The sequence below is a fragment of the Panthera leo genome, chromosome D4, assembly GCF_018350215.1.
Source record: "Panthera leo isolate Ple1 chromosome D4, P.leo_Ple1_pat1.1, whole genome shotgun sequence".
Taxonomy (NCBI): domain Eukaryota; kingdom Metazoa; phylum Chordata; class Mammalia; order Carnivora; family Felidae; genus Panthera; species Panthera leo.
Window position 1 is genome coordinate 61,881,126 of NC_056691.1, and position 27,305 is coordinate 61,908,430.

A 27,305-nucleotide genomic window follows, 5' to 3' on the forward strand; every position below is an offset into this window, starting at 1 on the left:
AATGCATGTTTTAGAGGCCAGGGAGAGAGAGAGCTCCTCGCTCTGTGAAAGTGTTCCTGGCTCTAAGACCTTCACTTCTCCTTTGGGCCAAACTTCTCTCCTTCAAAAGTGAGCTCAGATCATTGTATATCAGGGCAGTCAAAACATGTCATGTTTGATTTGTTTCTTCTAGAAATGTAGCTATTCTCTGTCCCACAGTTGCTTTTCATTTAGCAATACAAGTATATATAGATACTGGGCTTGGCTTCAGAGCCTGCATAATTACTGATGAGGAAATATACTTAAGGTCCTCATTAGTTGGTCATTTCAAGTATTTTTCAGGAAACTAGGATGTTGCTTGGTAATTGGTATCACTCAGTGTAGTAAGAGATTCCAAATACAAGAGATGCTGCTGGGATAAAACCAGGCACCAGCAAATGGCATTTAAATATGTTAACAAGAAACAACGGGGCGAACGCGTGTTAGACTACAAAGTAAACAGTATAAAAACTCTGCAAAAAAACTGTTTTCATGAAGCTACTCAGAAAACCCTCTCAAATTGCCACCAATTCCCTAGATGATTTCAGGCCAGCTCCTGCGCTACGGTGGGCTTTCGTTTCCTCAACTGAATGGTGAGGAGATTGGACTAAATGCACTGCCACGATCCCTTCCAGCCTTCTTCCCTGACCCTCTGACCATTACACTTGCTGTAATTCCACTGTGGGTAGGGCTCAGCATTTCCCAAAGTGTGGTGTGCCAAAGGACCTAGGGTGTTTGCTTAAAAATTCAGATTCCTGGGCCACACCCAGACCTATGGAATCAGAACGGGGAGCAGAGGAGGAGGCAGACAGAAATCTGTTTTTTAACAAGTGCCTCAGATGACCTGTTGACACACTAGGGGTTGAGAATCACCAATATAGTTTAATAAGAACAATCCAGTTTTACCTCAAATCTATTTCCCAGCCTTTTTTGAGACTGAGAAGGGATGGGCAATAGACATAAAAATTTTCCGGAAAGTAACTAAGTCGTTTAAAAAATATTTATTGAATGGCTACTGGGTGTCAGGCACTGTTCTAGAGCAGCAGACACATTTTTGAGCAAAAGAGTCCCACCCTCATGCAGCTGACATGAAGGATAGAGAAAGTAAGCAAATGTATAACTGTGGTGATGCCATTAGTGGGAGGAGAGGAGGCTTTTTTGTTTATTATTTTTTTTTTTTTAGCAGGGGAGGCGGTTAGATCAGAAAAGAAGAAATTTGGGGGAAAACATATTTATTGCCAGTTTTTAAAGTGTCACTTTTTATAGTGTAAGAACCTAAGAATATGTGTACGTAGTTTGGCTCATATGTAGTGATCACATCTAAAATGTATAAAGAAATATAAAGACTCAGGGAAAAATAATCTTCTACAGGGAGATAAAACGTTCTTAGGACATTTTACATATTTAGCCTGGACTGGCAGTGAGAGAGTAAATAATATCAGATTCCATTCTGCTATGAAAATGTCACATTGCTAATATAGGGCTGGCATTCACCAAGGGTCTCACTGGATTCCCATTCGAATAATTTATTTTAGGCCAGCGTTGTTTCTGAAGTCTGATCTACACAGCCATATTATTGCCATATGGAAACTAACCTCTGTGGTTGTTTTCAGCTTTAGATTCTCATTCTAGGTAATTTGGAGAAACTTCCATCAGACATTAGCTGTATCCTCTTCTAAATGGCTAGTAAATGTAATACTGTGTCTTTGATTAGAAGTAAAGACAGATTTTTTTGATGCATAAAATTATGCATACAGGCTGGAATAAAAAGCATAAACAGGAAAAAAAAAGATTCATTTTTTAAAGTCATTCTCTGTTTCACCAAAATTCAATTTGGAATGATCAATAAACAAATGTTTCCAGATTTTCTCTGGTGAACCCCAAACCTGCCTAGTCCAGAGACAGAGTAATGTAGAGGAGAACAGAAGCAGAGAATGGGGATCTGGTTCATCCAACTCCAGGGCCAGTATGCCTTGGTGAGGTTTGATAAAAACTGCTAGGCCAGGTGAGAAAGTATCTAAAATGTTTTGTTCTGTTTCTTTAAATCTTATGTTCAGTAGAGGCAACACTGGGTTTGTCTTTTCCTCTAGCATTGGATGCTGACCCACCAGTCACCCCCAAGTTACTGGTGGCTCAGGCTGAATCCAGTTTGGCCCCAGAATTCTGGAATGTGGACCAGAATCACTGCAGGTGAAGCCCAGAGGGTCTGGCTGGAGTCTGGCACGCCAGGCCTGCTGGCTTTTCTCCTTGCTGGACTCCATCACAGACAACTACCCACGCAGGGTACACAGGGTCTACATCTCCCTGTGTGCAGGATGCATGAAATGTGAGCCCAGCAGGGACAGAGCCCTGCAGAGGATGCTGGGTGGAAGCTAAACACTCCAGAGGATTCTGAGCAAATATTGAAAGCAGAGTGATTATTGAGTTGTGAGCCATGGTTTCAGAGAAGTCAGCACAGGAGGGAGCTGCTAGGTGCCATTCCTAGGGAAAAGTTTACAACCTTTGGTCTTTTTAACCAAACATACAATTGTTTAACATACTATTTTAAAACAAAATAATGCTGAATCAGTGTCAAATTCCAGGCAGTAACATCATACCTGGTATGATTAGCAACACTTAGAATCATCGAATGCAAGAACCAACATTTGGAACATTTGCCAGGATAGATGATAGTCTGTGCCAGAAAATACACCTCAACAAATTTCAAAGAATAGAAAATAGACAATGTCTGTTGTCAAACCACAATGGAATTAAACTAGAAATCAATAAGAGAAAGACAGCTGAATGCAAAGAGCCAGATGGAATCTTCAAAATCAGGTAGCCCAGTCCCTTCCTTCTCCAGAGAAGTTAAGCGACTTGTCGAGGGCAGCACAGCAAGTCAATACTAGAGCCTAGGGGAGGACCCCATGACCTGCTGCCTGGTCCAACATTCTTTTCTCTACTCCAGTTATCACTCAGGAGTTTCACATGTAGAGCTGTCGGCTTCCTAAAGGGCGTTTTCCTCCTGTCCTTGGAGGTCATATGGAATTACATTCATATAAGAAGAGAAAGCAAAAAAATAAAATAAAATCCCTTTTTCTACTCTCCTCCAGTTAGTAGTGTATGTGCTGAAAGAAAGTGTTGGGAAGTGTCATGACACCAGGATCATGCTGACATCCTTGACTATCTGTGGGAAGAAGGACTACTTCCTTCTCCTGGACTTTGCTCCTGTGGAGTCCCACCACATCACAGAAACATCCAGGGCTTCAGAGAACCCAAGCCCTGCGTGGGATTATTGAGAGCGGAGGAGCCAGGACTCCAAACTGGACCTGATGGATCCTAGAAAGTCAGGGCTGAGAATTGGAAATCTTCCAGTTTTTTCTAACTTTCCCCTTTCCCCATTTTATAAATAAGGAAGTGGAGGGACAGTGTTAGTTCCAAGTATCATAATCGTTATCAGTATCGTCACTGTCATCATCAATCATCTTCCTTGTCCTGGGCCCTTCACGAATATTATCACATATAATCCTTACAACAGAATCTCGAGGAGGCTATTATCCCCATTTTACAGAGGAGAAAACTGAGGCTCAGAAAAGTGAAGTCTTTTACCCCAGGTAACTAAAGTAAGCTGCAGAGCTACATTATCTTACAAATTAGGGACCTGGACAAATCTAGGATTAAAGCAGCTGGGCCCTCCGACTGATGGTGTCTTTTGTTATTTCGTATGCCTCCTGGGAATGCAGAAAGGGGAACAAAAGAGACCCAATTGAGAGAAATGTCTCATTTCCTCATGTCTACATTCTCAGTCGGTACCTGGTGCTTATTGGTGGTTCTTCCTCCAGTCAGGTTAGGGCGTTGTGGCAAACCTAGGCAGTCCCATGACTATTCTTTCATTGCACAATATGCAACAACAATTTATTGGGGGTCCATTATGTGCCAGTCACTGTGCTGCTGACAAACATGGGACCAAATGAATACACACCCGGAGACCTCCAATTAGAGCAAAGCAAAATGCTTTTTAAAACTATCCCACAGCTACCAGTTGGGAACATCAGACACATTAACAGCCAGGAAGTGTAGGAGCGGAACACACAGGGCCATGTTTAAGTCTTAACTGGACCACCGTTGGTCGTGTACCTTGGGAAAGTCTCTTAACCTCTCTGAATTCCCTCTGAGCCGGAGTTTTCTCATCTGCAAAATAAGGATTAAAATCCATATCCCAGGAGGAGCTGAGAGAAAGGATGCAAATGCACACTTAAGGAAATGATGCACATATTTACATGAATGTTTCTGCAGATCTCTTAAGTCTCTGTGTTGTTGGTTGTCCCTTGATTATTATCTTGCTATATCAATCTTCCTGCCTAAAGCAGGAAAGATTTTTTTCCTCCAGTGACTCAGGCAAAACCTTGACTCTACCAGAATATCCAAAAGCTGGGCAGGAACTTCATTCCTACTTGTACCTTTCTTCTCCTGGGATCCTTTAGATCAATGCCATCCAATAGAATATTCTGCAGTGATGGAAATATTCTATATACCACACATGGCTTTTGAGTACTTAAAATATGGCTAGTGTGACTGAGGAACTGAATTTTCTTTCTTTTTTTTTTTTTTTAACTTCCATTCATTTTAGTACCCACAAGTCCTGAGTCTGATAGCACATAACTGTCTGGGCCCTACTAAGAAGACACCCTCCCATCCCCTTCCTGATTTGGTTTATGTCACAGCAAGCAAAAATCATTCTCTTCTCCTGTTGGTTAATTCTGTGATTCCTAGACTCCAGTGTCCATGAGAATCAGCTAGAGATCTTAATAAAACAGTTTCTTGGTCCTACCCTCAGAGTTTCTGCTTCTGCAGTTCTGGGATGGGGCCCAAGATGTTCATTTCTGGCACATTCTCAGGGACTACACTTTGAGAACTGTGGCTTAATGAGCATCTTGCTTGGAGACAGCCATGCTCTCCTGGAATCAGTAGACCCTGGAGGCCTACTTGGACACAAACCTCTAGGGGTAATGGTTCTTAACAATGGTTGCTCTTTGGAATCACCTGGGGAGCCTTTGAAATTCCTGCTGACCAGTCTCCACCCCAGACCAGCTAAAGTAGAATCTCTGTGCCTAGGAGCTAGACACAGTGTTTTTTAAAGCTCCCCAGATGATTGCATCAAGATTGAAAACCACTGCACTAATGGGACTTAACCAGATTTCTTTTGTCTGTGAAGAGGTAACAAAATTTGCTCTGTTTACATTGTGAGAATCAGATGAGACTAAGTGCAAAAAAAAAAAAACAAAAAAAACAAAAAACAAAAAAAAACAAGTGTTTATGTGAGACCTAAAAGTGAGGATTTAGGCACTGATGGCCTGGGAAGAGCCAGCTTGTTAAGACTGCTGCTGCTTCTGCTGCACTGAGATAATGCTGTTGTGTGTGGTTTGCATTCCAGTACTGTCCCACCGAACAGGCCGCTGCAGGCACAGATGCCGAACATGTGCAACAGTTCTACAATCTCCTGACAGCCTCCATCGATGTATCCAGAAGCTGGGCGGAAAAGATTCCCGGGTTTACTGATCTCCCCAAAGAAGATCAGACATTACTTATAGAATCAGCCTTTTTGGAGCTGTTTGTTCTCAGACTTTCCATCAGGTAATCACTATTTATCTTTTTTTCGTTCTCTCCTTGCTTTGAAGCAGTTGGAAACCTGCTGGGTTTGTTAACTGAGTCATCGGTGAAAAGTTTGCTCAGGAAAGAAATAGGAAATTTGGTCAGGCATTAAAAAACCGGGCAGTGGGTAGAGCACTGGACTGGTAGCCAGGACGCCTGGGTCCTAGTCTCAGTTCTAACATGCACTTGCTATAAGACCCTGGGCAGGTCAGTGGCCTCACCTGAAGTTTACTTTCCTTTGTAAAATGAGGTTAGATTTGTTGATCTCTGAAGCCCATTGCAGTTCCAGCATTCTGTGATTCTGTGAAGATTCTCTCATGGTGCATAAGGTATTTCCTGGCAGCAAGTTTTTGTTTTGAACATTGCATTTACCTCATGGGTTTCTATTTGACAAGTTACTGTCCTAGTACCCAAGCTGGGGCTCTAAAGAGTTCCCACGGCTTCTCAACCCCCCAGTGTTTACTGCAGGAGAATCTGGATCAAAAGATTTGGTTCAACCTATCCTACTCAGTGACACCAAAGACAGAATGGCAGTGAATTTTCAAAAAGCTGGAACCTGGGATCTAAGCTTTTCATACTGTGTTACCAGAAACTCTTGTTTAAACTGCAGATTCCCGTGCCTCATTCCCAGCTATTTTGGTTTGGAGCTACCTTGGAGAACGTTCAGAAATCTGCATTTTTAACTCATGTTTCAGCAATTCTGAAGCCAGTGGCCTGAGGTCCATGTTTTAAATACTGAGACTGAACGATTGTGTCCTTTGTATGCCTCTGTGGCGGGATCTGTGAGAGAGAGGAGGAGTTACATCTAAGGAGTCAGTAATTAGCATAATTACAGCCAAGCCGGTGTGCACAGGAGCCAAGCCAGCAATGTGACTGTCACTTGTTAGGCAGACAGCAAAGGATTAAGTAAGGGATAAGCTCCCCACAGGCAGGTGCCACATATGCCCCATTCACTAAGTTTTCTCCAGTGCCTGGCTCCAGGAATGGCATATACTTGGTCCTAAGGAAATACTTGCTAAGTGAATGAATGAATGAAACTACTCATCCAAGAAGCACAAATTAAGAGATATTAACTTATCGCAATAGGCTAAAAGAGACAAATATGTAGCAAGAGACTGGAAAATGAAAAGAAAGGTAAGATTCAAGTAAGGACCACAGAGAATTCAGAATTAGTTACACCTGTTGCTCTTTGAGCTCCCCTTGTGTACCAGGCCCGGTGCATAATCTTTCAGATCCTTTATTTCATTCCCACAACAATATTAAGAGGTAGCAATCGGGATTCCTGTTTTACAGGTAAGGAAAAGGAGCGATTAAGAGTGGCGTAGGCCCCATAGCTAAGTGGTGACATCTAGGTGTTCCAAGGCACCTGTCGTGAGAGACAAACGAGGTGATGATGGACATAATATAAACTATCAGGCAGATGTAGAAATAGCCCTGCACCGGGGCACCTGGGTGGTTCAGTCGGTTAAGCATCTGACTTCAGCTCAGGTCATGATCTTGCAGTTGGTGAGTTTGAGCTCTGCGAGCCCTGCATTAGGCTCTGTGCTGACAGCTCAGAGCCTGGAGCCTGCTTCAGATTCTGTGTCTCCTCTCTCTCTGCCCCTCCCCCACTCACACTCCGTCTCTCTCTCTCGGTCTCTCAAAAATGAATAAACGTCAAAAAAAATTTTTTTTAAGTAGAGAAGGATATGCAAAATGACTGTTTTACTTTCAGTGACTTTTTATTTTTGTGATTGACTTCTGGCGGTTGCAAGGACTTGGTGTTCTTAGAGTCTGCAGAGTGGAATTGTAGTGTCTAGTCTCGGGTCTTTTCAGTTTTTGACATTTGAGAATAAGAAGGGAAGGAGCCATGAAGGGAAAAGGCTTGTGTTCACTACAGAAAGAGGCGGTGCACAGTGCTTCACTGCCGTGCTCCTGGAGTGCCTGCTCCTCTGTGTCCCATCCCGGGTGGGACGGCAACTGATTCTCATAATAAGAGTACAAGTGCTCCACCCCAGCTTCCCAGGGCTGATGCTCACCAAGAAAGTTCGCACAGACAAGTGGCGGTGGTTGTTTATCCCAGGAGCACAGTCTCGGTCATCAAGAGTATCTGGGCAAGTTTCACAGCATAGGCTGCCGGGTTCTGAACACTGCCGCGTGGTTACTCAGGTGCCTTTGTGTTATGGTGTTGGACAGACTGAACACACCCATTTAATGTATCTCTCTCTCCCACCCGCCATGACCTTGTCTTATAGGTCGAACACTGCTGAAGATAAGTTTGTGTTCTGCAACGGACTTGTCCTGCATCGACTTCAGTGCCTTCGTGGATTTGGGGAGTGGCTCGACTCCATTAAAGACTTTTCCTTAAGTTTGCAGAGCCTGAACCTTGATATCCAAGCCTTAGCATGCCTATCAGCACTGAGCATGATCACAGGTAAGCACCAGCTGGTCACCAAAGTGACTGTGTCCCTAGCCCCCCTTCCTCTCCTTTCCTGTGTTAAGGGGTTCTGGCTTTGGCTGTCACACACACACACACACACACACACACACACACACATACAAATTAGGATAATGACTGCCACTTTTCTAAAATCTGCTAAGTTTAACCTTGTTTAAACAAAGAAACATATATCTGCAACTTACTGCCATGAACCTTCAGGAAAAATCTGAATTTCCACAGAAGCTCTGTTGACGTTGGACCAACTGCTTCTGGGTTATTTTTACGTGGGGTTTTTGAAGGAAGTTTACCTTAACTAGCCTGTTCCTATGGAGCAGAAGGGGCAAGTCTCCCTTTCTCCCAGTCCTTGGTGGGTGACCCAAAGTAAAACCAAAAAATATGAAACATACCTTATTTATTTATTTATTTATTTATTTACAACTTTATTTAGCAACTTTGGCGGAGAGCTGAGAAAAATAGATATTTATGAAAAGCAAAAAATGGCTCAACTCAATAATTTTTAAAGGTTGAGAACCAGAAGCATAACACATATTCAATTTCTGTGTTATGCCTTCTTCCCCCTAGATGCCTCTCCCTTTCTTTCTTTTTTTTTTTTTAAGTTTTATTTATTTATTTGAGAGAGACAGAGAGAGAGAGAGAGAGAGAGAGAGAGGGAGCTGGGGAGGGGCAGAGAGAGATGGAGAGAGAATCCCAAGCAGGCTCTGAGCCGTGAGTGTGGACCCTGATCTGGGGCTCAAACCCACAAACCGTGAGATCGTGACCTGAGCCAAAACCAAGAGTTGGACACTCAGTCGACTAAACCACGCAGGTGTCCCTCTCCCTTTTGGTCTTTTGGGAGAGAAAGGTTCCCAAGACAGAGTGAGAGAGAAAAAGAAAGGCACATCAGTGAGAAGAGAAATACCACCTCCTTGTGGCTGCTCTCGGAGCCCCAGGCCCCAGCTCCCTTTGCCCCCCTCCCTCCACTTCCAAAGTGTCCTGTTCAGTCTCATCCTTCTCATCAGACTGGGGCCTGGTGAACCAGTGACAGAGGTTGGAGGCTTCAGAAGAGGCTAGCCAGACCTGGGGCTCACCTGCCATCCTTGTCATCAGAGCCAAGCATGGGCTAGGCTGTCAGACTAGGAATTAAGGTTCAGATTTGCTACACTCTTAGCTGTAGAAAACATGTGTTTTAGGAACATAATGAGCTTCACAGAGGACCAAATCCATCCTTTGGTGCAAATGGGCCCATTTTTCTCATGCATCAGGTGGGTTGTTCACATGCACCTTCTTGTGACATCTCCTGTCAATGACAGTGAGATGCGTCGGAGTGCCTTAAGAGGCTAGGCTGGTTCAGCAATTAATGCTTCATCTGAAGGCAAATAGAAGTAATTAGCACATGCTACGGTAAGACTCAGACACTACTTTGTTCCCTCAGTGTTCCAAGTGGAACCCCACTTCCTCCAGGTTTTTGGTCCTTCTTTTGATGGCGCCTACCAGAGATTTCTGAGGGAGCCATTAACAAAAACAGAAGCAAGGCCATCTTGAAGAGGATGAATTCCATTTAGAGGGCTTTCAAATGGCTTGTGGGAGCACCTGAGGAAAATAAGCATGTTCAAGGCACAAGTTTATTGCTCCCAGCAGGACTGGAGTGAAATTGGTTCAAAGGCTACCTTTGAACTAAGCTCTTCAGCTCAATTTCAAAACCATTCAGCTCTTCCTAGGACTGTTCAACATTCAAAACTAGAAAGTACAGAGTTTAGTTAATTAAAAAAAAAAAATACTAGAGCCAGCCTTGGCTTTCAGTAAACAAAACCAGTACATTGCCACATCTCTATGGAAATGACTGTTGAGTCTAGTTAATCAACAGGTGTTCACTGATCTCCGTGCTCTGCAGCGTGTCAGTGCGTTTTCAGAGATAGCACACATCCCTGGAGGAGACAGAATGCACAAACTAATGCATGTGGTACAGGGTGTTGTGGCATAGTAGGGATGGGGGAGTGGGCACAGAGTGCTGAGAGATAGAAGGTAGGAAGTGGTCTTCTCAAAACAGGTAATCTATTAAAAGCATGAATGGTCCTAAGGTGCCTGGGTAGCTCTGTCAGTTAAGCGTCCGACTTCAGCTCAGGTCATGATCTTGCAGTTGGTGAGTTCCAGCCCTGTGTCGGGTTCTGCGCTGACAGTTCAGAGCTTGGAGCCTGCTTCAGATTCTGTGTCTCCTTCTCTGTCTGCCCCTCTCCCACTCACGCTCTGTCTCTCTCTCTCAAAAATAAATAAACATTAAAAGCAGTGATGGTCCTTGATAAAGGCACAGGATATCTCCAGGGTAAAATGGAAGGACTGAGAATTCTAGAGATAAATAAAAATTCACTAAAGCCGTTGGAAATATGGCTATCATAAGTTTCAGGAAGGAAGTGACCAAAAAAAAAAAAAAAAATAGCGTGCTGGGCAGTGAGGCTGGCATGAGAGCTAAGGGTGGAGCAAGGCAAGAAGAGCCCCTGACATCAGTGAGGAGGTCAGAGTTTATTTGGAGGACAATGGGGACCCATGGAAGATTTTGACCAAGGGAGAATCATAGCCAGGCTTGCGATTTAGAAAGAGCTACCTGGGTAGCTGAGTCGGCTAAGCATCCCACTCTTGGTGTCGGCTCAGGTCATGGTCTCATGGTTTGTGGGATCAAGCCCTACGTCGGGCTCTGCACTGACAGTGTGGAGCCTGCTTGGGATTCTCTCTCTCTTTCCCTCTCTCTCTGCTCCTACCTCACTGGTGCTCGCTCTCTCTCTTTCTCTCAAAATAATAATAATAATAATAATATTAATAAGCAAACATTTACAAAGAACTACCCTGACAGTTGGCTTTGAGCACAAATGAGAGGGAAGAGGCCAGTTCAGGTACAGGAGCTGTGGTTTAAGAGGAGAGCCACTGAGGCTTACACCTTTTGTTGTTGTTGGTTTACTCTTTAAGTAGAAATTAATAGATGACTCTGAGGCCAGGACATGTGGGTGCCAGACAGTCCCCGCCTGGAGATACTGGGCAGCTCAGTGTAGCGAATGCAGAGAAGGAATTGGGAGAAGGTGCTGCTAGTGCTCTCTGCGTCCAGTCCACTGTGTGTCCTGCGGCTATAGCCGCTCAGCCCGCTGCCCTTTCTGTGGGGATGTGCTCGGGGAGGAGGCAGTTTGGCACAGCAGACACAGCATGACGATGGGATCTGGCACCCCCAGGTTTGCATGTGGGGTCTTGCATTTAACAAGCGTGTGTTATTCAGTAACACGTTTCCTTTCTCTGAACTTCAGTCTTCCCGTCTGTGAAGTGGGGATGACAACAACTCTTCCATGAGGCAGCAGTATGGATTACAGGAAAGTAGCTTTGTGATGGAACCAGACCGGATTCAGAATAGGCACTGCATCCACCCACATTCCATCCTGGAGTGATGGTGACAGGGAGCCCCCAATATTAGGCACACGCCTGCCCCTTCCCCTTGGAAGCCCTAGGTAGTCGAAAATCAAACTCTGTGGCATGAGGAAGTGGGTGGTGGCTTTAGGAGGTATGAAGTTTGGTGACTATCTCAAGCATCCTTGGATGCTTGAGAGGCCCAAAGGATAACACTGGTATTGAAGAAATGAGATTGCACTTACCAAGCACTTGGGCACAGCAGGGCCACGTCCTTTATGGGATACTGCCCTCAGTCCCGCCCACCTGTGCAGAGTTGTTACAGGTGCTGCGGGTATAACCAAAAAGAAAAGTTAGCCCCTCTTGCCTCATTTCTGGACCTTGCAATACTTTGTGACTTGCTGGTTGGGAGAGTGTTTGAAATGTGTGAAAGCGTCAGGAAATGGCAGAAAAGGCAGTGCCTGGAAAACAGCAGTGTGCGTTGTTGCGGATATTAATTTCCATTTGAATATGGGCTCCCGTGAAATCCTCACTTCTGAATAAGACCCACTGATCATACAGGGTGTTTGTGGAATACCAGTTGGACTATTGGCGTCAGGAAATTCATCCCAAAATAATTGTCTACCCCTAAACCACAGGGAAGAACTCTTGAAAAGGAAGCAGAATGTTAGAAGTTTTAACCAATCTCTTTTCCAGGAAAATTATTAAGAATCCGCGCAGTATTAGAAGTTTGCGCAAAAGTGGCTTTTCTTTTCTAATTCTTTTTTCTGCTTCTTCCACCTCTCTCTAGGCCCCCTTGTGATAAACTAGGTGGGGAGGTGGGGCAGGAAATGGTTTCTTTCAGATCGCTCTCATTCCCCACAGTTGTGGTTGTCAAACGTTTTTAAGTCCCCAGTTTTTCTGCCCTAACCGCCCTGTTTAACCGGTGCCCCATCCCTGACATGGGAACAACCTACAGGCTTTGCTTCTGATGGGGTATCTGTGAGGAGATGTCTAGTTATAGTTAATTATATTTAATAAATAAGAAGCTCCCCAAACATAAAGTTAGTGTGGAATCACCATTTTTATAAGTATCCATTCATTAAATAAATATTGAGGTCCTACTATGTGCCAGGCCTGGTGTCAGTTTCTTGGGATGCAAAGATAAGCCATGGATAGCCTACTAGGAAGTCCTATGTGATTTTCATGTCACGAACTTGATGTGCAGTGGTTAGTGCCCAGGTCCTTAAAATGGACAGATTCAGTGCAGGGTAAGGCCAGACTACTGCTCACACTTTTAGGGCAGAGAAAGGTTGAAGTGCTGGTCATGAATGACTTCCCAAGGAGGTAGCATGTAGCCATGGGAAGATAGAGAAGAAGGACATTCCAGACCAAGGGAACAGCATCGCAAGGGCTTGGCATGGAGCACTTGAGCACCTCTGGGGTAGAGCAAACACAGTGGCATTGCATCACATGTGTTAAATTGCACCTGTAATCTCAGTAGAAAGAAGAACCAAAGGAGTGCAGTCTATTATACTCGATGACTATGTATCCTGGAGTGAGCAGGAGGGAGAAGACATGAACACAGTGTGGGCCCTGGGCTCTCTACTTCTAGTGGTGAGAGCTGCACTGTAGGGAAATTTAGAAGATTTTCAGGGAAAAGATTGATTCCATGTGATATTTATCTTATGGCTGGGATTATGATCTAGCCTCAGAGTACAATGCATTTCCCACATAATGAAAAGGGGGAAAAGATCGGAAAGGCCATTTTGGACCAGATGGTGGAGAGAATCTTGAGTGCCCAAATGCCGTCTTGCTAATCACTTCAACAAAAGGATGTTCTCCATAGCTTTCTTTTCCCTCTCAGGTCTTCTGTCAAGTGAGAAAATGACTTTTTTCTCTTATGCTTTATAATCTTTCTCCTGGTCTTGTTGGAACATGAACTCTAAGATTGAGGAGCAGAAAGGAAGGCTGAAGCAGGGGCAGAAAGCAACGAAACAGTGTCATAGGAGGACCGGGCAGGTGGCTGATCCTGCCACACCCTCCACCACCTGTCTTCCCAGAGCTCATTCTAAGTGGTTACCTGGTTACCCTGTGTTTATATCGTATATGGCCATCAGCTGCATTGCAAAGAAAACTAAGTGTACAACTTGGCAAGGCAATATCCTTTTTTTTAAAAAGGGGTGGGGGCAGTCTCAAGATTTGGAGATGGGAGATCTGAGTTCAAGTCTTCACTCTGCTACTTCCTAGCTGGGCAGTCTTGGGCTAAGTTGCTTACCCTCTCTGAATCTCAGTTTTCTCATTTTTCACAGAGATAATGTCTACTTGCAGGTTTCCTATAAAGATTAAGTGAGCTAATGTGTACTTTGCAGAGAAAAAAATATTAGCCAAACCTTCATTATTATTATCCTAAGTGTTATTTTCTTACCTCCAGGAAGAGCTAGCTATTCTCCTGAGAATCCAGAACAATTTCCTGCATCCCTATAATTGCATATACACATTATATTAAGTAACTTATTTGTGTCTCTTCTTTTCTAAATAGACTGTGGGTTTCTTTAAGGGCAGGGAGAGTCTTACTCATCTTTATAGTTACTTTGGCATTTAAAGGCGTCTGGCACATGACAAATATTGGTTAAATGAATGGGTTAATTGTGAATTTCAGAAAGTCTCCCAAATTAGGAAAATTAATTATTTTTAGCCTACTACTTTGTTATTAGAAAATAGTCTGAATTCCTGAGGACTACCTTATTTCAATTCAGATTAATTCAGTATTATTTATTGAGCATCTGCTCTGCGCCAGCCACACAAATCCCTCCTCCTCAAAGAGTTTGTGGTGTCGTTAGGGAGACAGACACATACTCTAATAAACCAAAGACAGGCAGAGTGGAAAGCACTATTACAGCCTCAGCACAGACTGCTGACCAAACTGTGGCTTCCTGATCAGTGTGGGCTCGGTGTCTCTGGGGACCGCCCAGCAGTGAAGGATGTTACGTATGCAATAAGAGGTAGCAGTGAGATGACTTCCCCAAGAAAGAAGGGGAGCTCAGAGCAGGAAGGTCCTGTTTATTTGTTGGGGTTCGTTTTCCCCTTCAGCTGGAACTATCTCACTGTGGTCTCCATGCTGGCCTGTGCCCTGAGACCTGCTCAAAAGAAGAAGGATTTGCTTTTCCTTATTGGGTGTCCTCATCCCCTGTCCTCATACCCTGCTGCTTGACATGAGGAAGAGAATTTCTTTTTTGTATGGGTCCAAGAGGCAGAACTGGGCCCTGTAAAATTCAGCTCAGTATAAGAAAAGCTTGATCCAGGAGCAAGCAGCACTGGGGAGTTAGGTTTACAAACAGAGGCTAGACAACCACTGGTTGCAGACTAGCCCGGGCATCTCATGGGGACCAGAATTGACTAGAGCAGAGTTTCCCTAACTTTCACGTGCATGAAATCACTAAGCATCTTGTTAAACTGCACGTTCTGATTACGGAGGTCCAGGGTAAGGCCCAAGATTCTGCATTTTGATGTTGATGCTGCTGGAGGAGGGACCACACTGTGTAGCAAGGGACAATGAAATCTATTGGTAATTAGGATTCCGTGAAATTAAGAATAGCCATCGTTTTAAAATACCCAGTGCCAGGCACCGTGCCAAGGGTTTTACATGTGCTCTTTTGTTTGTTTAGTAAGGAGATTTGGAAGGACCTGGGATGGATTACAGCAGAGATGGGAAGCAGAGGGACCAGCAAGGAGCTATTGAAATGATGAAGGTGACAGATAGGGAAGACCTAGCCCAGAGGCTGAAAGCTGGAGAGGAGGAGCTAGATGAGAGGAACATCACCGAGATAATAACCTAAGTTCTTTGATGGATTAACTAGGACGGCTGGGGGGAAGCAATCATTAGAGATGGTTATGGGAGTGATGGGGAGGACTGTGAAATCATTAAAAGGCAAACTCAGAGCAGTGCCTGATTTGAAGGGACATTAATGAGTTGAGTCTTAGACATAGGGGATACTTGCTAATATTTGTTACTTACTGTATGCTGGCATTGGCCCAAATACTTCACATGTATCAATTCATTTACTTCTCACCACAACCCACGAGGCAGGTACCATTATTAGCCATATTTTACTGATGGGTCAACAGTCATCAGGCTCATGAGTGGTAGATGGTACATCCAGGAAATCTGGCTCTTAAGCTTCTAATACAAGAGGTTTTAGAGTTGTGAAGTTCTTTACCATTGGGTGCTGCTTATGCCCTACTTGTATATTTATTCTGAGCAACCTACATGTTTAGTATTCAGTGAATCGTATTTTACAGATCATGGTTCCTCCATGCACATATTCATTCAACAGACATTTATTGGGTGTCTCCTAAGTAGTAAGCTTGGTGCTGTAGGTATAATGGTGAGCAAACACAGTCCATGCCTCCATGGAGATTATATTTAATGGAGGAGGCAGGCAAGAGTCAGACCAATGTCTGATTTCAACCTGTCATATCCTTCAAAGGGGAAAAGTAGAATGCCATAGGAGAACATGGTCTAAACTGGGAGTAAAAAGGAATGTTCCCTTGAAGAAATATTTGATCTGCAATCTAAAAGATGGGTGGCTCAGTCAGGTAAGCATCCACCTCTGGAGTCTCACATTGGACTCCACGCTGAGCATGGAGGCTGCTTAAGAAATAAAGGATGAATAGGTCTTAACTAGGCAAAAAGGGGAAAACATGAGCACAGACCTAAATACCTCTATCATTTCAGTCAATCTCTCCCTTTCTCTCTCCCCCTTCCCTCTCTCCCATTCCTTCACTTTCCCCTCTCCCTTCCTCCTCTCTCTCCTCTTCCAGTTGCCTCTGTTTCCTCTCTCTGCAGAGATGTCTATGGCATGGGCAGCTAAAATTGCATGGGAATCCAACAGTTTCTTTAGATACTAATACCACACAGGTCAGGAGTATATGATCTGTTGTCTGTCTGTTTTAGTCACTGCTCTACCCCAATGGCTATAACATTGCTAGGCACGGAATAAGCACCTAATACGTATTTGTTGAAAGACGTAATTCATTAATTAGTTCATTAGGTACACAGAAAGTAGGAAGGAGTTTCAGGGGGGCTGAGCTCACCTCAGGATGAGGAAGAACATTCTAATATGATGTTCAAAGCATCCTGGTATAGTAGAAACATCTGGACTTGGAACAAAAGAAATTAGCCATTTGCTAGTTTTGACTGTAAGTAAGTCATGAAACTCTCTGAGCCTCAGCCTTCTTAACTATGAAATAAAGATCATCTTTGTCCTGCCTGATTCACAAGGATGCTGAGAGGTGTGATAAAATAATCTAAGTAAAAGAGGATAATATAAAGTGCTACTAAGTTTAGTTTTATTACCCAGCTGGTTCTGGGCACTCTCTTTGTGATCTCTTGTGGTGGGGATTCTTGTCTTAGGTGGGAGTGTGATCTAAATGATTCAAATCCTTTCCAACTCATATGTACTATGACTGTAACATGTAAATCTATTAGTTAACCATTTCTGTAAGATGCAGTTTAAAGCTTTGAATGCATAAAGGTGAGTTAAAATACTGGAGTATTGGATAAAAATGATGTAGATCAAAAAGCAAGAAGTGCTGAAGACCCCGTTTTGTTTAATGGGGACAAAGATCTTACACTAAGATGCATGTGATTCTCTAGGAAGGGGGAAGTCCAAATGTCCAGTCTCCCCCCGGATTGAAGTCTCTGTTTATTAGCGCTGCAGCCATGTTTACCAAGCTGCAAAAAGAAAGAAGGTCCCTTAAACTAAAATGTCAGTTATTGGGGTTTTAAGGAATTTCAGATTACCAGGAAGGTCCCAGACACCTAGTGACTCCCTAGTGATTTGAAAATTTGCTTGCTGCTGGCAGTAGTTTGCATGGAGACCGAATTTTATCTCAGCCCTTTTGAAAAAGTAAAGAAGCCACAAATCCAGTAGCTGTTCAAAACAACAAAGAAGGTGCCTTTGGCTTCTAACAGGAGTGTCTCTGAATTCCTCAAGGAATTCCAGGCCTAGGGTTGATCCAGCTGGCAGGGAGGTATCGATCTCCACTTGAGTTCACTGAATAAATAATGGTTGCCATAGTTATTGAGCAGCCACAACTGGTTGGAGAGCAGGGAAAACTCTGAGGCTCCTTCTGTGAGTTTGGCCATAAGAAAGTCTGGTTATAAGTTTCCATAATCAACCCCCTCCCAAAATCCAGCCAACACCTTGCTCCATTCCTTTATCCTAAAAATGAATATGGGATCTTGAATATAATTCAAGACATGGGGCACTGAAAGGAAGGGGAAGTTCACATCAACGGATTGGTATTTTATTCTGGGAATAGTGTCCCTCCCTGGGTTATGAACCTAATTTGATATAGCTCAGTATTGATAGAATTTACTATCAGCACGATGACTGTTTGATCATGTTACAGCCACTAGAGCCACCAAATCGCAGATTGTTCTGTGTTAACACTGTTTCAAACGTAAATGCCACTAACTTGGAAATTTTAAAAGAAAGGAAAGGAGTTATCTGATAATCTCATAAATATTCTCACTATTTTGTTTCCTTTCACCCTTCTCTATATGCAGAAATAACTTCCACTTAGATGTCATTGCAGCTTAGATACCATTTTATATTCTATTTTTTCTTTAGTGTGATATTCTGTATTTGTCCACGTTGCTTCATAATCTTCATATTTGTCCTTTCTGGTGTCTACAGAATCTCCCATTACGTGCATATACCATTTTTTTTACTTAACAATTTCCCTATTCTTCTACCCCTTACCTTTTTCCAGTTTTTTTTTTTTTTAATAGATACTGCTACCCCAAACGTCTTCATGCATACAGTTTCATTCTTCTGAATTTTTCCTTCAGATAAATTCCCAGGAGTGGGATTACTTGGTCAGAGGCTATGCACATCTTATACCTTTTGAAGTTTATTGCCAATCTTGCAGCTTGCCTTTTCACTTTTGGAGGGAAAATAAAACTTTAGGCAGAACACCATTGCAGGAAGAGTTTCTCTTCAAGTTCACTCCCGGGTGCATCTTTTGAGACTAAGCAAAGGGACTATGTGTATGTAGTAAAGATAAAAGTAGAGGACAGGTTTGCACCAGGGCTGATTAGCTAACAGTTTGCAATCATGCACTGCAAACCTTGAGAAGTAGGGAACTTTACTGCCTTTTGTCTGACCCTGTGGTTGCCAACCACTTGCCACATGTCACGCAGCATCGTAGGTGCTGACGGTACCACGCATGGAGCACCCTGCAGTTGGCAGAGCACTTTCGGGTTTCATCATCTCAGTTAAGCCTCACAATGACCCACGGAAGTAGGTTTTATTATAATGGCACTTCTTCTTTTAATTTATTGTGTAATATTTAAGACACACGGAAAAGGGGGAGCCTGGCTGGCTCAGTAGGTAGAATGTGCAACTCTTGATCTCCGGGTTGAGTTCCAGCCCTGCGTTAGGTGTAGAGATTCTTTAAAAGTGAAATCATAGAGGCACCTGGGTGGCTTAGTCAAGAGCGTCCAACTCTTGATTTTGGCTCAGGTCATGATCTCAGGGTTGTGGGATCCCAGTGCTGAGTGTGGAGCACTGAGCATCAAGTGTGATTGATTCTCTCTCTCCCTCTGCCCCTCTCCCCCATTTGCATGCACACACACACACTCTCCGTCTCCAAAATAATAATTTTAAAAATTTTTTCAGTAAAAATAAAAATCTTAAAAAAAAAGACACACAGAAAGGAATGAAGGATAGAATCAAGACTTGTGTGTCTACCGCCCTGTAATCCCCATTCTCCTAGAAGGACATTGAGCTTCAAAGAGATTAGGTCACATGGCTAGTAAGTAACAAAACCAAAACCAGAATCCAGATCTGTCTGACTGCACGCCCAGTGCCCTTTTCTCTATATTATGATGCACTGAGATGAGATGCCTACAAGTCACAATCCAACTGAGATGCCAACCAGCAATTTTCATGGTTGTACTTTAATATAATTACAACCATCAGGCTGGAAGGGACCTGAGAGGTCATTAAATTCAACCTCCTCCTTTTAAGATAAGCCTTGGAGAGAGAGGAGCTCACCCAAGTTGTACACAACTAGCCAACCTAAGGCCAACCTAAGGAAGAATGCAGATCTTCTGGCCCCTGGGCCTCCTTTGATTTAGAGCAAGAGAAGAAAACATTGCTGGACATTGCTTCTTTTTGCTGATTGGCTTTTGTTTTAAGGAAATAATTTCCCCAACAAAAATATCCCCAACTGAGGATTAAGAGTAACTTCTTATCTTCTGAGCATTGAGTAATGTGTAGAAATGTTGAATCACTGAACATTTCTGTACACCTGAAACTAATATAATGCTATACCTTAATTATACTGGAACTATATCCCCAACTGAAAAAATAAACCTAGGAAAAATTAGACAGTGTTGCCTGATTTCCCATTGGAAGGATGCCTTCCATCTCACAAGAATTATTGTTTTACATGTAAATATACTTAGAGATACAAGCCCTGACTGAGATAACTGGGGCCAAGCCCTTCTCTCAGGAAAGAGGCTCTGGTATCTAAATGCTGAGGGAGAGCAAAGTGATTTGTACTGGATGGCAGGCTCCTTTCTGATTAGAGATGCAACATTGTTCTGGGGCAAGAGGACAAAATCTGCCTCAGAAAACTGAGTTCAGATCAGTTTAGCAGTTAAGGTTTATCACTTAACCTTAAAATAAATTAGGGGATCATAATATTCAACATGGGGATCATTTTATGTATTGTTTTATAAAATATGAGATACTGGTGTTCATGTATTGCTACATTGTAGAATGCCACAGTGCCTGTTTCTGGGCCTTTTCCCTTCTCTTTGACTTTTCCATCTCCACAGCAGGAAGACATGTGTATTTTGTACAGAGTGCCTGGTGTAGGTCAATAGGTGTTTCAAAGGGGGGGGGGGGGGGTGCAAAAAAAACAAAGAAAAGAAAAGCTGGATTCTTCTCAGTGCTGGTTAGCATGAAAGCATGTGAATGAAAACATGAAGAATGTGCTTTATGCTGGGTCTTGGGGGGTAGCCCTTGCATTAGCAAATGGAACTGACCGAGCCCCTTTCCCCATCTGTCAAGATGAGAACATTAATTCATTTGTCTGGACGTGTTTCTTTGTCACTCTAAAGAGTTGCTTCCTGACAAGGCTTTCGTATGTATGCAAAATAATAACCACTCTGTCGTTCACTCAGTGTGACTATGTGCCAGGAACTGTGTGCTTCACCTAAGTGGGTCCTCCCAGAAACCCGAAATTAGGGACGATTATTATCTTCATCTCATAAGGACACTGGGGCTTAAAAATCAAGAGGCTAACTCAGGGGCACACAGTGAAGAAGTGGCAGGACTAGGATGCAAACCCTGGTGCCATTGGAGTCCAAAGGCCACGAGTTCCCTCCAAGAGGGAGGCGCTTGCATTGTAACATGCCATCCCAACTGCAGGAACAAGACGTGGGCTTCCATTAGGGATTCAAAGCCTTTTAAGATGTGACTGCCTCCTGGGGCGCCTGGGCGGCTCAGTCAGTTAAGTGTCCGGCCCTCGACTTCGGCTTAGGCTGTGATCTCACAGTTCGGTTCGTGAGTTTGAGCCCCACACTGGGCTATGGAGCCTGCTTGGGATTCTTTCTGATCCTCCGCTGCTCGTGCGTGTTCTCTGTAGACAAACAAACTTTAAAAAGATTTTTTTTTTTTTTAAATAAAAGATGTAACTGCCTTCCAAACTTGCCCCTTTTCCATTGCTCTGCAGAACGACATGGGTTAAAAGAACCAAAGAGAGTAGAGGAGCTATGCAACAAGATCACAAGCAGCTTGAAAGACCACCAGAGTAAGGGACAGGCTGTGGAGCCCAGCGAGCCCAAGGTCCTGGGCGCTCTGGTAGAACTGAGAAAGATCTGTACCCTGGGCCTCCAGCGCATCTTCTACCTGAAGCTGGAAGACTTGGTGTCTCCACCTTCCATCATCGACAAGCTCTTCCTGGACACCCTGCCTTTCTGAACAGGAGCAGCCTGAGGGGGGAGCCTCCTCATTGGCTAGTGCCTCCGACTTGCTAAGCAGCAGAGGATTTGGGTCTGGACACCTACCATTTTCTGTCCTTGCTTAAGAGAAAAAAAAAAAAAAGCAGCTCCTGTAGAAAAGACTTTTTTTTTTTTTTTTTTTCTGGCACTTTTCCTTACAACCTAAAGCCAGAAAACTTGCAGAGTATTGTGTTGGGGTTGTGTTTTATATTTAGGCTTTGGGGTTGGTGCGGGAGGGGAGGGTATAGTTCATGAGGGTTTTCTAAGAAATTGCTAACAAAGCACTTTTGGACGATGCTATCCCAGCAGGAAAAAAAAAAAAAAAAAGGATAATATAACTGTTTTAAAACTCTTTCTGGGGAATACAATTATAGTTGCTTTGTATTTAAAAACAAGAACAGCCGATGGTTGTTCGCCAGAGTAGGATGTGTCTTGAGGTTGATCTTTAGAATACACTTCCTGTGTCAAGGGTATGTATGTGGTGCAAACAAGGCAGAAATTCTCTCTTCTTACTTTCTTTCTTCCTTTATTTTATTTTAACAAATGGTGAAAGATGAGGATTACCTATAAATCAGACATAGCAAAACAATAATGGCAGTTCGCTTCCATATACAAGTGCAATTTTTAAAGTGCTGTCTTACTAAGTCTTGTTTATTAACTCTCCTTTATTTTATATGGAAATAAAAAGGAAGCAGTCATGCTGGCAAGTGACACATGTTAATTTTCCTAGCAGAGGCTTTGTCCACCTGCCCTATAGAACCCTTCTGAGGTATGGTCCGTCCAAGATTTTAGGCGATTCTTAATGGATCCAGATCTCTGCCCTAACTGTCCAGCTGTCCCAAAGGGGGCTCAGATTATAAAATGGATTGCATACGACTGAGTTGGTTGTGCTCTATCAACCCACACAGAGTTCCCTAAACTTGTTCCAGTTGATAGCAACTAGCTGACACATTCGTTCAGAAGCCCCAGGAGCATTCAGTGAGTCTCACATGTCTGATCCGTAAATAAGAACATACAAATAAGTAGGAACTGATCATACAGGGTAAACATCAGAGGTAATAAGATTTTTTAAACATATATAATTTAATTTTTGTTACTGGTTACAGAGACAATTTTGGAGAGCAAGCGAGTCTTATTTTAAAAAAAATTATAGTATGAATGTGACTACTAGACAGGATTAGTGGGCTGCGTTTCAACATTCCGTGTTCGTACTCCCTTTTGTATGTTTATACTGTCAATGCCATATTACTACGAGATAATTTGTTGCATAGTGTCCTTATTTGTATAAACATTTGTATGCACGTTATATTGTAATAGCTTTGCCTGTATTTATTGCAAGACCACCAGCTCCTGGAAACTGAGTTAGAGTACTTAAATGGGGTGTTCACAGCGACTTGGATACACCTATTAGAAATTAAATAAACAAATATATATATAAATATAGCAGGTTACATATATATATTTATAATGTGTCTTTTTATTAACCATTTGTACAATAAATGTTACTTCCCATGCAGTTATTTTATGGTTCATTTGCAGTGACTTTTAAGGCAGTACTGTTTAGCACTTTGATATTAAAATTTTGCTTATGTTTTGCTAAATTCGAATAATGTTTGAAGATTTTTAGGTCGAAAAGTCTTTATATTATATACTCTGTATCAAGTCAAAATATCTTTGGCCATTTTGCTAAGAAACAAACTTTGAATGTCAAACTGATGTCACAGTAGTTTTTGTTAGCTTTAAATCATTTTGCTTTAGTCTTTTTAAAGAAGAAAGAACAGAACTATGCTGTTTATATTGTCATTAAATTATACAATCAAACAAATGCCAAATGAATTGCCTAATTGCTGCAAAGGATAACCCAGATAGCAAAGCATATATGTTTTTTTTTTCCAACAGTCATTCTGATATTTGATCATGTATTATGTTTGTGTGAGCTTTTATAAAAGATTATTATTTTTATACCCAGGTGGTGGGGTCTGCAATGTTAGGATCTTGGAATATTAGACTTGGCAGGGGCCTGACTTGTTGACTGGTCCCCCACCCCTCCGAAACTCAAACAGGAGAAAACGGGGGCCCAGCGAAGAGTAAAGATTACCCAAGATCCAACAGGCTGGTTGGACCAGAACCAAGACTAGGACCTGGTTCTCTTTTCCATAGTGTTTTTACTCAACTTACTACATCTATAGGAAAATAGGCTTTTAAAAATAACCACGACCATTTACATTTTACCTGATGACCATGAGGAAAGTAGTACTTTTGCATTAATTTTTTGAGCTTATATGCAAACATAATAAACATTATTAAATATCAGGAAAGCTAACATTTCATACAAGGTAGCTTCAGATCAAATTCAAATTGAATTTGAATAAATTAGAAATGCTGTGCATACATAACCCTTTTGTGCACCATTGGTATTGGAAAGTTAATCCTTGTTTTTTGTCATATCCATAAGAGAAAAACAAAACAAACAGAAAAACCAGAGCCCTGGAGAAATGCTGTTACTTTTTATTTTTACACCCATCAGATTTAAGGAAAAGACTTTTTAGCCGTAATATTGATTGGTTGAAATGAATGAAGGTTTTTAGTTATAGGTCTAGACGCTAGTGCTGAAAATAATGGTTATAGCCAGTGTTCTTCCGTCTTCCATAGTTGTAATAACTATGAGAGCTTCCCACATAATCCATCAATTCAACTCCCTTTTTTTGTCTTGATGTTGACACACAAGTTCATACAGAGTGGATGACCAAACTAGCTCAGAAGAGGACAGCAAGAATTAAAGCAGGTGATTCTTCCTTGTGGGAGAGCTCTCTCAGTGTGAACACGCCTTCTGTGGGCAGAAATCAGGAATCCACCAGCTGTTAATGGAGAGTGCCTTGCCTTTCATTTCAGACAGCAGAGTTTTCCAAAGTTTCTCTGCTCTTCTAACAGCATTGCTCTTTAGTGTGTGTTAACCTGTGGTTTGAAAGAAATGCTCTTGTACATTAACAATGTAAATTTAAATGATTAAACTACATTTTATCAATGGCTACCGGTGTGTTGAATAAGCATGCTTCATTGAACAGTATTCTCTTAATCATTTTTAGAATAGTATTTGCTGTGAACTCTTAAACACATCCCAAAATAGATTTTTTTTAAAAGGCTTACTAATGCTGAAAAATTAATAGGCATTCTGAATTGGAAATATATTAAACCTCACTGATTGGGAAGGACATTCTGAATTCAATAACCATTTATTGACTGCTTCCTGTGGGCAAAGCACTGCTGTGTGCTTTGAGGAGATACAAACATGCACAATTTTTGTATTGTGCTATTTTCTTTCAACTATATATAACTGTGTGTATATTAAATGGAGCTAATAATTTATTGCCTAAAAGTATTCTTTAGGGGTATAAAGGATTTATTTCTCTATCAAGATGATGGATACTAATTGTTTGTGAACCAGAATTTATAACAATCAGGATTAGAGTTCTCCAGGGTTGATCAGAACTCTCTGCCTTTTTGCTGACGTCATTACTGCTATATTGCCTAGAAACCCCTCACTGTGGGCAATTCCAATGCAACTTTCATTCATCTCTGCCCCAAACATCATATATTCTGAGTTAGTGCAAATATATATTTTTTGTGGGCATTGATGGCTCAAAAAAAGAAATATAGAGCTCTCCCAGTCTACTAAATCAGTTCATGCACAGAGTATTTTCCGTGCCATCTAAGTGCCATGTTTAGCCCAGGGCCAAACCCTTCTTCCTGCTTCTAAGAAGTACCTTCAGTACCTTCATTTCTTCAACTATACAGTATGATTACTAAGAAAAGAATGAGAGAGTTGGTAGTGCTCCATCTTGCATATGACTTTAAATATAGGTGCTCAGCCACAGGGGAAAAAGAGTTCATCTTCTTCTCTGGGGACTCCAGAGGCAAAAGTCTGGTTTGAATGGGAAGGGAGGTGGGAAATCCAGGGCTAAATAAGGGGGATGTGCTTGTAGTTGAAATTTCCACAAGTTAAATCCACAAAGACAACACAAGAAGCTAATTGCTGACTTTTCTTAACTGGGGTGAACTACACATAAAACTTACATTCTTAACCATTTTAAAGTGCACAGTTCAGGGATGTTAAGGACATTCACACTGTTATTTAACCAATCTCCAGAGCTCTTTTCATCTTACAAAACTGAAACTCTATACCCCTTAAACAATAGCTCCCCATTCACTCCTTCTGCAGCCCTGGTAACCACCATTCTTTCTGTCTCTATGAATTTGACTACTATAGGAACCGCATGTGAGTGAAATCATACAGTATTTGTCCTTTTGTGTCTGGTTTATTTCACTTAGTCTAATGTCCTCAAGGTTCATCCATATTATAGTATATGTCAGAATTTTCTTCCTTTTTAAGGCTGAGTAATATAGCAATGTATGTACATACCACATTTTGTTTATCCATCCATGTGTCCATGGACTTTTGGGTTGCTTCTTCCTTTTGGCTATTGTGAATAACACTGCTACGAACATGGTGTAAAAATAACTTTTCGGGACCTGCTTTCAATTCTCTTGGCTAACTGTTGATGGTTGAGCTTAGTATAATATAAGTGCTTTGCAAGGATAATCTTGATTATAAGTGATTTTTTTTTTGCCTCAGGCACTGATTTCAGGCCTTCCCCATTTCTCTCTCAGAAGGCACCTGAGGTCATTTCATGAGCAAGCTGTTTGTAAACCTTTGCTCTAAGACCAGGCTTGAAATGGAAAGGACTAAAATCTAAGAACATTAAATGGTCCATCATCTTGTCCAAATACTTTTTCTTTGAAAAATTCCATACTTTGCCCAAGGGGTTGAAAATCCCATCAAATTTCAAAGAGGGTTTTTGCACCTTCTATTATCTGACACCCTTCACCATGAACAAAATTCTTCAAAAAATCTTTCAGAAAATTCTTCCTTGGGGCTGTCTCTGAGTTGCACTGTGACGCTAACACAGATAATATCTTTTGTTTGTGTGTTCTGTTTTGATAGTGTTGCAAGTGCAGTGTCATTCTTGTGTTATTTTTTCTTTGTCTCTGCCCATCTCATTGTTCCATCAGTGACCCCAAGGATCAATGGATCCTTCTCTGATTACCTGCTGTGATTCTGGCCGTCTCTCATGCTGGGCCTCTAAGGGCATTTGATTTGAGGGGAAGAGAAGAGAGATCTAATATTTATTAGGCATCTATTGTGTGTGCCAGACACTCTGGTAAATGCTTTCATATGTGATCTCATTATCAGACTGTTACGCCAGTCTGAAAATGGGGAAAGAGCTGGGAAGGGTTAAGTCCCTTACCAAGGTCCTATTAGATTGAAACACATTTCAGTATGGCTCTGTGACTCCTGGCTGCCTTCCTGCAGCTTAGTCTTCAGACTCCTGCTCCTCTTGGGAGATCATTTACCCTCCGTTCCCTGCTCACCAGCAAGTGATGAGGAATTCTACACAGGCACCAGAGCTACTATCCTATACACAGACTCAACCTCATTTCCCTTCTGGTCAACCTTACCACCTGTCCTACTAATCCCTCAGGACTCAAGGCCCCCACCGTTTTGTCTCCAGGTCTCTAACCTTGTCCCTCATGAGCCTTGTACCCGAAGAGTCTTCTAATAATGAAGCTCTGCTTCGCTTCTAGGATCATTTCTGGTGCTTCCCTCTCTCGACACAAATGCTGTCTACCCTGAGAGCAGACTTCAATTACTGAACCCTCACAACTCTTTCCTGCCTCCTGCCAAACTCCCAATTTCTGGGTAATTTAAAACTTCCACTCAGGGGCTCAGCTGGTTAAGCACCCTACTTCAGGTCAGGTCATGATCTTGTGCTTCATGAGCTCGAGCCCCACATC

At 42.4% G+C, this 27,305-nt stretch overlaps 1 protein-coding gene across 4 annotated transcripts in view; it reads left to right on the top strand.

Annotated features, from left to right (window-relative positions):
• Nucleotides 1-21,540, top strand: part of NR4A3 (nuclear receptor subfamily 4 group A member 3) — a 35,423-nt gene extending 13,883 nt beyond the window's left edge. For all 4 annotated transcript variants that reach the window (XM_042912475.1, XM_042912477.1, XM_042912473.1 and 1 more), the window contains 3 exons: nucleotides 5,432-5,631; nucleotides 7,884-8,062; nucleotides 21,185-21,540. In XM_042912475.1, coding sequence (XP_042768409.1) covers nucleotides 5,432-5,631; nucleotides 7,884-8,062; nucleotides 21,185-21,432 — 627 coding nt within the window. In that variant the 3' untranslated portion in view covers nucleotides 21,433-21,540. The remainder of the gene's footprint in view (nucleotides 1-5,431; nucleotides 5,632-7,883; nucleotides 8,063-21,184) is intronic.
• The last annotated feature ends 5,765 nt before the right edge of the window (nucleotides 21,541-27,305 follow it).